At 32.6% G+C, this 11591-nt stretch overlaps 1 protein-coding gene across 1 annotated transcript in view; it reads left to right on the top strand.

Moving 5' to 3' along the window:
• The window catches only part of LOC108688041 (scavenger receptor class B member 1), a 39785-nt gene extending 28729 nt beyond the window's left edge, over positions 1-11056 (top strand). Inside the window, exons 2-6 of the mRNA XM_018194120.1 lie at positions 978-1315; positions 2763-3260; positions 4429-4627; positions 7369-7577; positions 10502-11056. Of these exons, the coding sequence (XP_018049609.1) occupies positions 978-1315; positions 2763-3260; positions 4429-4627; positions 7369-7577; positions 10502-10744 (1487 nt within the window). The 3' untranslated portion in view covers positions 10745-11056. The remainder of the gene's footprint in view (positions 1-977; positions 1316-2762; positions 3261-4428; positions 4628-7368; positions 7578-10501) is intronic.
• Positions 11057-11591: the final 535 nt, after the last annotated feature.

Here is an 11591-nt window from a genome sequence, read left to right as displayed (position 1 = left end):
ATATATATATAATCAAGCGAAAAGAGAGAGAATGAAGATGCTAAAGCAAGTATCGCAAACTGTATGTTATCAGAAACAAGTAAAATGAAACAATAATCAAATTTTTCGCTTTAATTAATTATTTCATTGCATCAATTAAGAATTTATTTGCTCATAAATAAGAGATCAGTTGATTATTTTATCAATTAAATGAGATTCTCATTGTAGTTCATTGAAATAGGACCGAGGTAACCGTTAATCCTAATCGTCGATCCAATTTGATACGATCATTAAAAGGGACGTAAAGTTTATCCCGCTGGGATATAACCGCGACATTATATATGTGGCGGGAAGAAAGATGACCGTTTCAGGAAGACACATAAGACGCATCTTTTTTACAAAATCAGCTATCCTTGTTCCTTTTTGTGTTTGACTCCTGCTGATTGAGTCGATTGATAGGTCGACAACCTTGATCGAAGATCGTTAGATTGTGACGTAATTACATTCATAATTACTCGAAAGATAATCGTGTTAATTATTCCAGGTCACCGGGATTGTTATCTCTGATACAAAGTGTAAAAATGAAAGATTACATAGAAAGAATCAACAGAAATGGAATATAAATCTTCGTGAAATAAATAAATTTTGCCGTTTCTATGTTCCCTTTCGACTTTTTGAATTGATAGGAATAAATTCTTAAAGCATAATGCTTTACGATTCTTAAGGCTGCCGTTACTTCAATAATACCGCATGAAATCACGAGTCCAGAAACGAGAAACTTTTTCTTCTTTCATACAATATACATCGAAATAAATTAATTTTGTACTTTGATTACAATGGCTGCAAATATAAGAGAATTCTAAATGCCTTTCTATTTTTACTTATTTTAACATACTGATTCTCATGATTTTTAATGCGAATTCTGTTCAACGTTAAAAAAAAACCAAAGAGCACTTCTAACTAACGGCAGTGACTCATCTTTCCTTCCTCTTCCTCAGGGGCGGCCGTTTCGTGCGGAATCTTGCTAATAATCCTGGCTGCCGTCCTAGCGGTTCTATTTCCGAATCTTATCAACTTAATCCTGGACAAGGAGCTTACGATACGAGAGGGCGGACGCGCGTTCAAATTCTGGAAGCAGCCGCCGGTCGTGCCACGTATGCAAATTTACATCTACAATGTGACGAACGCTGACGAATTTTTGAACAATGGCGAGAAACCAGCGCTGCAGGAGCTGGGTCCGTATGTTTACGAACAACGTTGGGAGAAGGTGGATATCAAATTCAACGATAATGGAACCGTCACCTACAAAGTCAAAAAGACGTTCATCTTTAATTCAGTAAGCCCTTATCTAATTAATACAGCAGTAATGTTAATTGAAAACTCTCGCTTTCTTCCAAATTTTTTGATTTACATTTAGATATAGGTATATCAATATTGATCTTTTAATAAACGTTTAATTTCCGGTGTTGAATTATTTAAAATTCAATATATAATTATTTTAAATTTATATTTTTCCGTATTAAAATTGCAATTTTTCTAAACTTACATCATGTATCTTTTAATTATACAATAAGTCATTGCTTTCTACAAAATATGAAAACATACACATATAAATATTTAATTTTCTTATTTAATTTTCTTATATATTTAACTTTTTTATACAAACATATAAATATCTAATGTTTAGCGTTCTTTTTACGCGAATATTTTCCAAGATGATTCATTAAAACAGCTGAGACCGAGACTAAAATATTTTTATCATAAGAAGCATTTGATTAGAATTCAAGACAATGCGCGTCTTTAACGCATAAGATGTATCATAATCTTTGATTGTTCGTTTGTTCAAGTACGGGAATAACGTCGACTACTAAGAAAAAAAAAAAATCAGTGAATCCGCATTGAATGACAATCGAAGGCGTCACGTCGCCTCCGGGTTTATTTAAATTCGTCATAACCGCGTTTCCTCTGTCAACTTGCGGCTGCACGGCTACTCTTGCTCGCGCATCGAAATCACTGTCGTGACTTTCTACATTCGACGTTTCAGAGAAACGTTTCCATGGCGTAGTCAAGTGTATTATCGTACAAGCGACAAGAAAGACAATATGTACACGGACCGTTCTTGCTTCGAGAGAAAATTTATGGAAGAAAATATTTATTATGCGGATGCTGTGTAACGGTTCACGAATTGATGTGGATTTTCATTCTTTATCTGAATGATCTCTGTTTCTTTTGCAAATTATTTTATTATCGTTACGTATTCCTATCTTTTTATTTCATTGCACTGCTTTTCTATATATGCGTGATACTTTTGTATAGCATTTTTTTAATTTTATATAATAATACGCTATTATTAACTTTTTATCGTATGTTAATTCTTAGTATACACGATTGAGTCATTCATGTTTTGCATGATTTTTTCTTCGGAAATCTAAAAACATTAAGTAATTAGTTATAACGTTTATATAGAACTTTTTTTTAAATAAAAAAATAGTGTATCTTAAAGACACGCTAATAGTGTATAATTTGCTTATTATTAAATTAATTATTAAATACTGTAGTTTTAATTTTGTCTGTTTGAAATTAATATACCTATCGTGTGCAATAAAACTGAAAAATCATTATACTAAGGATTAATTATTGTTAATCCTTATTCCTTTTTATTCTAAAATAGATTTTTTTATCGTATATTTATTCTTTTACAAATTTTCCTGTTATTGCATTCAATCAGTCATTTTTCACTCGATCAGATTTTCATTTTCTTTCTTTTCTCATCGAAATGTTAGGATCTGTCATCCGGTTCCGATGATGATTTGGTGGTCGTTCCGAACGTTCCTATGCTATCAGCTACCAGTCAATCGAAACACGCCGCTCGTTTCCTACGACTGGCGATGGCATCCATCATGGACATTCTGAAAATCAAGCCATTCGTCGAAGTGTCGGTCGACCAGCTACTTTGGGGTTACGATGATCCTCTGCTCAAGCTGGCCAAGGACGTTGTGCCCAAGGAACAAAAACTGCCGTATGATCAGTTCGGTCTGCTTTATGGCAAGAATGCGACTGGGACGGATTTGTACACGATGTTTACAGGCAGTACTGATATCACCAAATTCGGATTAATGGACAGGTGGAACGGCAAGGACGCTCTCGGCCATTGGACCACGAAGGAATGCGACTCCATCATGGGCACCGATGGCAGCATATTCCCGCCTCATATCACGAAGCAGACCGTGCTCAAGGTCTTCGAGAAAGATCTCTGCCGGACGTTGCCGCTGGTTTATCAGGTTTGTGTTTTTATTGGTCTTCTTTAATTATTCAACTGATACGACAACAGACGTTTGATGGCTTTTTCAAATTCTGACTTAATAATTTTTCGAGGTGAATAAAATCTGAAAGCAGGAGGATATCGAAAAAAATCATTTCTGTTTTTGTTTTCATAGTGTATCATTCTATATAATTTAATAGTAATATTATAATGAATAACATAAACAATCAATAACATTAATATCTCGATCAATATCATGATAAAATTTTTTTAGAAACTAAAGTTATTTTTTGCATTGCGAATTATAACAATTAATATTTTTAAGATTTCAAAATTTTTGCTAATTTAGTGGAACATTTCCTAATTGTTATGTTATTTGAATAAAAATATTGAAAATACTATGTAAACAAAAGTCAGTAACATATTTTTTAATAATTTGACTCGGCAATTTTAATTTTAATTTTATTTTTAATTTCGATGGAAAATGTCAAACTTGAATGGAAGCTAAATATAAGAAACAAAATTAGTAAAAATTATTTCTTAGAGTTTTCATTTTTGTTTTTAATCCCGCACAAAGAAAAACATAATTAATATGTGTTAGAATTTTAATAAATTTTATGGAAATAAAAAATTCGTATAGGAATAGGTGCTTATTTATGTAAAATTTACTTTACTTTCCTAGTAAATGAATCATCGCCGTATAGCTATATTGTAAGATATTTTTTACATTTCGTAAAGTTATAAATTTTATGCTACTGAAGACTATAAAACTTATTTTATCAATGAGTATTTTTTACGTTGATAAAATTACTGCGCGGTAAAAAATATAAGTATATGAAATCTCTCGAGCGTTGTACATGTTTATAATCTTGAGAATAAAGTATGACCTTTCTGAAAATAAGCATTTGAATAAATTTACTATAATTGTAACATTTTCCTTATATCTCTCGATATTTTTGCATTTCGATATTTTTCAGATACAAATAAAGTTTGTCATAAGTTTGACAAAAATAATCAGAATATTTTTACTATACGATATAATTTTGTAAGACAAAAATTACTTAATCATTTTTTCCATAAAAGCTATGCTTTTATTTATTTAAAAGGGCGACTAATTTTACAAATATGAATCAATGCTTTCAATAAAGTATTGATCATTGCGCATCAAAGAAAATCTTGTCTTCTAGCGCGAAGTAATAGCCGCCGGAGGAGTCCCTGGCTACAGATTCGCCCCGCCGACGAATGTCTTCACCTCGGTAGAAAATATGGCGTCGCAACAGTGTTACTGTCCAGCTGGACCACCATGTGCACCGGAGGGCACGTTCAACGTCTCCCTGTGCCAGTACGATTCGCCAGTTCTCATCACTTTTCCGCATTTCTACCTTGGTAAGTGTCACGTAACGCGGTTTCTGGCCTCATCGACGAAACCTCATTTACAAATTATCGTAATGAGATTCGAGTCGGGATATTTTTATTTATTGGCAATTATCGTACTTATCATAATTAATTGCAATATCTTAAAGTCGGATGATATATACGTCAAGATGACGAGAAATGATTGAGTAACACAGCAAATGTCGTGTCTTCTTTTTGCCGTAATTATTATTATTATTATAGATTTATTGCGAGCTCTGCTAATCGTAGAACGCAATGCACATCATCCGATACTTGACGTAATGTATCGTGTCATGAATTTCCGACACTGTGAATCTAAACATCATCTGGATCGATCGTTACGCGATCAATCTCTTGCGTGTATATAAAAGTGTATCGTCTTACGTAAGCGCAATACATAATTTACCGAGAATTATTTTCTTAGCAGATTATCGCGATAAGTCTGTTTGCGTTGTATATGCAACACATAGTGCATTTTCCTTCCTCACGTCACCGATGCTTCATCTATGTGTCTGCGATCTCTCGTCGTTACTTCCTAGTCGCTGTCAAGCAAACCAATTCTTCTTGTGCCCATGTGTCTCCTTTTCTTTACGTAGAACAGGTAATCGACTGACTGGCTAACGAAGATCGCTTACGTGCGTGCTAGTTTCGTAAGCGAGATTTACTTGTCGTTTCCGGCTCTGTGCGACTGTAACTAGAAGTTGGAGTCGGTCGAACAGTCTGTTACTATGAGACCTATTTTTCCTAGTAGGAGGAACAATCTCTTTCACGCATCCGCCGTGATTTTCCCACGAAATATTATACAAATTGTTTCTCTCGCATTTATCGCGCATATATTTTCGCACCGCACAAACTTTTACTTTCAACGCTCCAGATTTTAGATGACGCTCCAGTAGAAGTCTAGTTTCACCGTCATGAAATCGTCGTGAAATCTTTCTCTCGTAAAATAAAATGCACAAGATACTCGATTTCGTTTATCTAACACAAAATTTAAATGATTTCTTAAAAAGAGAGAGAGAGAGAGACATTTAAAAAAAAATCGATATTAACTCATAATTAAATGTTTATAAATAAACTTTTTTTTGTAATTGTTTATGAAACACATGAACAATGTTATATTATTATATTTTTAAATGACTAATAATTACAAGATAGAAGTAAAAAACTAATAATTAATTAATGTATATAACATTATGTATGAGATCATAATAACAATTACATTACATCAAGTTACGAGATCACATTTTATTTTTTTAAATTGTATTTTTTTATTGATGTATTTTATGAAATAATATCGAGGTTTTTAAATTAAAAAACAGAAAATTCTTTACAGAATTTAGTTGAAAATTATATTTCATATTTATTATTTTTACTTATTATTTATATTTATTGTTTTCATATTTAAAAGAGAGATAATTCATATTCTTAATTTGAGACCAAATTTGGAACTGTTCCTCCTAATTTGAGACACTTTATTCAAAATACTTTATGATATTCGATTTCATTCATAACATAAGACATCTTTGATGCGAATTCCTTTACGAATTTGGCATAAAATATTCTGTAAATGACTCCTACATCTGCAACATTCTTCAAAAAAAAGAGTACAATGGTCAAATGTTAGTTTGTGTTAATAATTATATGAACATTTGCTTTAAAAGTCATTTAATTATAAATGTGAAAATAATAAAAGTAGTTGCGTGGGCATCATTATTTTGATTTCTTAATCATTATTTAAAAACAATGGAAAAAACAGATAGAATGATGAATTCCATTTCTAGAATATCATTCCTTTTCTATTTTGAAATACCTTAAGAGTCTTAAATATAATTCTTAAACCACTCGACTGACGATGAAGTGCTACTTAACTGTAGTGCATTACGTCCATTTTGTATAACCGCACGTGATGACTTTTGACACTGCGAAGTAACGAAGCAATGTTATTATGTAAAGACACGAGCGTAACCAGACTAATGGTTAAACTGGCATCTCTGCTGATTCACGTTAAATAAACATAAACTAGTTTTACGAATTTGCAAAATAATTTAATATCAAAAGTCGAAGAAATTATATCATAATTATTTATAAAGATATGATATTAATAGTAATTTAATTTTGTAGAAATAGAGCTAGATAGATAAATAAAACAACATTTTTATTAATTCTATTGAGTTGTCCGGAAAGTTCGTGCCGATTTTGAAGGAAAATTGAAACGCAGAAGATTTAAATTTTCAATTTCATTTACTAAATTTAAATCTTTTGTGGCACGAACTTTCTGGACAACCCAATACATTCTAGGACAAATTCTCTAAGAATATAAAAAATATAAAGAATAACAAATATAGAATAAGCAAAAGAATTTTTGAACGTGACAATAATGTAATATAAAACAGAAGTTTGACAAAGAACAAAATATATGTATATAATATATGTATAAAATTAATATGTCTATGTCTTTTTTAAGTTTTTTTTAATGAATTTCCTGGAATAAACGATAACAATAATATAAAAAAGTTAGACAGGGAACAGATTATATACGCAAATTAATACGGCAATTATTATAATTTTTTCAAATTTATGGCGATATAAGATAACACGATAGATAACAAGGGAGAGAGAGAGAGAGAGAGAGAGAGAGAGAGAGAGAGAGAGAGAGAGAGAGAGAGAGAGTAATAATAGCTTAGTTTTGTCGAGTGATTTAGAATCTTATGTTGCTTGATTCTTTTTTCCAGCCGATCCAGCCTTACGGGAAGCTGTGACAGGCATATCTCCGCCGGATCCCGAGAAACATCAGCTCTACATTGACGTACAGCCTATAATGGGCATGGCTATGAAGGCGCGAGCGAGGGTACAAATTAATCTCGCAGTTAGCCAGGTGCGAGATATTAAGCAGGTCGCTTCATTCCCCGATATTATTTTCCCCATTATGTGGTTTGAGGATGTAAGTATATGATACTTTTTAATTATATCTAGCTATTGTCTATAGATTCTGTTAGATATTCTAATAGCACACTTTATCTGGGACACATCCTGAGGATACAGTCCTTAGAATGTTCAAAGAACTTATGGACATCCTCAGGACATCCTCTGAAGGTCTATGCTGTTAGAGTATCCATTGATTTTGTGTTAGTAATTATATAAGAATACTAATAATATAATATAATAATGCTATTTATATATCATACGTAACATCACATGATAATTAATGCATTATGTGATATAGTCATAATTACAATATTCTTGATAAGATGAATCTCTCGCAATGTTTGAATTTTCGATTATTATCTGTCGTCTCACGATATTGAAAAAATGCATTACATATCGAATTTGCAGTTAGTTTTTTGCAAAATTTTTAATTTGTGCTAAATAGCATGAATCGTAGCGTGTTTAGTGTAAATTCTTACGCAAACGTAATTAAATGCTAAATGAGCACAGCAACTCGCGCATGGATTAAATTATAAATCCTAAATTTAGAATATAAGTAAAAAATAGAGATAATTGCTTTTTTTATAGCTGATAATTTTATAGCTGATATTGTTATAAATAAATTATCTGTTAAGAAAATCAATTATTAAATTTGCAAACGTAGTGTAAATTTTGTTAATTGTGCTAATGAGAGCTTCGAGGTAAGTGAGAAGATGTTAGAAACTCGCTTGTCCTTCTTAAGTGTCATATGTAAAACACATAAAAATGACTAAATAAAAAGAAAACAAAAATATATTTTAAAAATATATCGGAAAATTCTCATTGTGCCCATGTCAGTGCGTGAATCAACTTTTCTATTGACTTCGAAGGAAGAATGATAAAATGAAAGAAAAAAAGACGAAAAATGGCACGAAATGAACATTTAAAATGGAAATAAAACGATGCATTCATTCACAAAACAGGATTCTTGAATATCAAAATAAAGTATAACACGCTTCAGCACAGAGAAACGCAGATCGAGATGGATAAGATTTACAAGAGATTAATTATTATTCATTAACAATCGCATGAGAAGTGTCCCTTCCAAATCTTGAATAATTTAGCGAGCCACTTCGATCAAATAAGCATGATGCTCGTTTTGCGAATCGAGCTCTCCTCAAGGATTTGTTCCCTCTCTAGTTACTGACAACGGAACACCATGTCGCTTACAAATTGTCGCCATCATCCTCGAGTCAGTTATGCAGGTGAAATTTTCATCTCTGCCTCTTCGTAGCCTCGACAATGACGGGAACGTGCCTGCCGTTCGCCGTTTCGCTGCTCGGCAACGACGTGCGTTTGAATACCATGCACGTAGAGGAGGACGTATTGTCGCACGCTTTTCGTCCATGATTCATATTAATGGAACTTGTCTCGACGACTTGCTAATAAAGAGTTTGACGTTGTCCCCGTGCCGTGCCGCGACGAGAGAAAAAAAAAGAGAGGGAACATACTTTCCGACTCTGAGAATTTTCTTTGTACTCGAGACGGCACATACTCGAGACTGCGAGGAACTTTGACTTGATCATCTTGAGAAACGTTTTCGCTGAAGCAAATGTGAAAACGAACATTGATCTTCTTGTTTGAGGTTACATCTCCGTCGACAGCTTGCCTTAAATAAGATCCGAACTGCATGTCCTTTAATTCTTAAATTTTTCATACATAATGTATTTTACAGCTAATATTTCTTTTTTTATTTTATATTTTAGTGTATTTTTAATTTATTTATTTTAAATATTATTTCCTAAGTGAGAGAAATATTCATGAAATTAGCAATATTACGAATATATCCATATTAATTGTGAGAGCATTAATATATTACCATATGTACATATATAAGTAGAATGATCTAGAGTAATTTATTTTGACCTTATGGACAGGACCAATATTAGTAATTATATGTTTTCAAACGTTATAAAACGATAAAAGAAAACTCAATAAAAAAAAGGCTTTAAAATAGAGAGAGACGTTACAATGAACACGTTATGCAGAATTATTATATAATTATAAGATTATGTAACTATAAACAATTAAATGCTTAAGTGTGTTGCAAGGCAGAGAAAAATACATGATTTGAAAAAAAATTTTTTATCGAAATGTATAATTAGTGACAATAAGAGAAATTTTTCAAAATAATTTGGCGATCTTCAGATTGATTTTTTTAACAACAAATTAATTAATTAATTTTTTAAACAATAATAAGAAATACACACAAGACCGTCAAATATATAATTAAATCAATTAAAGCCCGGTTCTACCTATGTAAGATTAACTTAATCTTGATTTAACTATTTATTATCTTTTTCTAATTCTTAAAATTAAAAGAAGGTAAATTGAATTGAGATTAAAATTAATCTTATATTGATAGAATTAATGCTTGGAATTTGTAATTCTTCGAAAAATAAAGAATTAATTGAATCAAGGTTAAAATTAAATTACATTGGTAGAAACTGTCATAAATAAAAGAAGCTCTTTCTTTCTCTCTCTCTCTCTCTCTCTCTCTCTCTAAAATCGAAAGAGAAACAGAAAAGGAGAGAATTTTAAGCTTTGCTTAAAGTTGAATTAACGTTACAATTGAACTTGTACACTACTTAAATGTATATGTATTATTCCATTTTAAATGGCGCTCTTCTTATTTAGCTTTTCTTTCTTTCTTTTTTTAATTTAAAGATAGATGAATTGAGCAGAGGTATTTCTCTTTTTTTACAAAAGTTACATTTAGCAAAAAAGCAGCTTTGAAACTGTAAAATTTTCTAATATGATTAATCTTAGTTCTTTATTAGATCTAAATATAAACCAATCATATAAAAGAATTTTTATAATAGTTGCAAAGTAGTTTTTTCTGTTAAACGGAGCTAAACCTAGTCCCGATATCAATGACATGTTTTCTTTTCTATTTCGCAGTGCGTTGATGAACTACCTCCGGAGATGCGTTCCCTGCTGAAATTGGCGGTAGAATTGCCACCAGTGGCCCATGCTGCGGTGTCCGGCGCCTTGGCCGTGATCGGCGCGATCGTCCTGCTCGGTGCGCTTATGTGCCTGGCGCGCGCCGCCAAGCGCCAGGAAAAGCTACACCTGAGCAACCCATTGCCGGCGAACGCGACGAACACCAAGACCGGTCAGCTGAATCCTGCTTTCAGCAAGTAGAGTTCAACTAGTTCAAGTGAGGGAATCGAAACGAGTGCGCGAGTTCTCGGAGTTCCACCCCGCGAGACGAGTCGCGCGCCGAGTAGCGTGCGAGTATCTCGCGAGGACTTGTACGATAATCTTACTTATCTTATAGGCGACGGGCATGTGCTTTATATCTCGATTAAGATTTTCACATTCAATTTCGCAAGAGAGAAAGAAAAAGCGGAACAATCCTAGACAACAAAAAGTCCAAAATCGAGAGTTAGATTTCGTTTTCACGTTCACACGCTGTGAGCATCAATTTATCCTTGTTGTCTATCAAATATTAAACAAATAATGCTAAGCGCTGTAAGCACAAAACGGGATGCACCCAAGATATATCTTTAAAATGTTTGTAAAACATCTTACGTCTCCTTTTTGGATGTGTTGTCTGGAACAAGTTACATCATTTTGACATCAGATAACATTATTTTGATGTTAAAACAAATCATAAATGATTGAAAAATGACTTTTAATAATTCATTTTGAAGTCATTTTGACATTATTTTGATGTCAAAATGATTGACTTTCTGTTTGGGATGAAGAGAGAGAGAAGAGGGAGAGGTTGTCCAATGAGACACGAATTTTTATCGGGATGTGTCACTGCGGACAGTCGGTATATTAAATTTATTTATATTACGTGTGTTTCTTCTCGGGATGGTGTTTTGTTAGACGGTGTTGAGTCGCACAAGTATAAATTAATCGCGAACAACAGTCGACGACGAATTCGAGATCTGTAGACGTTATTTCTCTTGTTGGTCGAGACGTAATTGTGACGAATCGACAGATCTTTCCTTCGTGAAAGATCGAGTTAAAAATTTGAGTT

Source organism: Atta colombica, unplaced genomic scaffold (genome assembly GCF_001594045.1).
Source record: "Atta colombica isolate Treedump-2 unplaced genomic scaffold, Acol1.0 scaffold224, whole genome shotgun sequence".
In the NCBI taxonomy this organism is placed as follows: Eukaryota; Metazoa; Arthropoda; class Insecta; order Hymenoptera; family Formicidae; genus Atta; species Atta colombica.
Note: the sequence above shows the minus strand (reverse complement) of the source record. Positions and strands in the feature narration are given on the sequence as shown.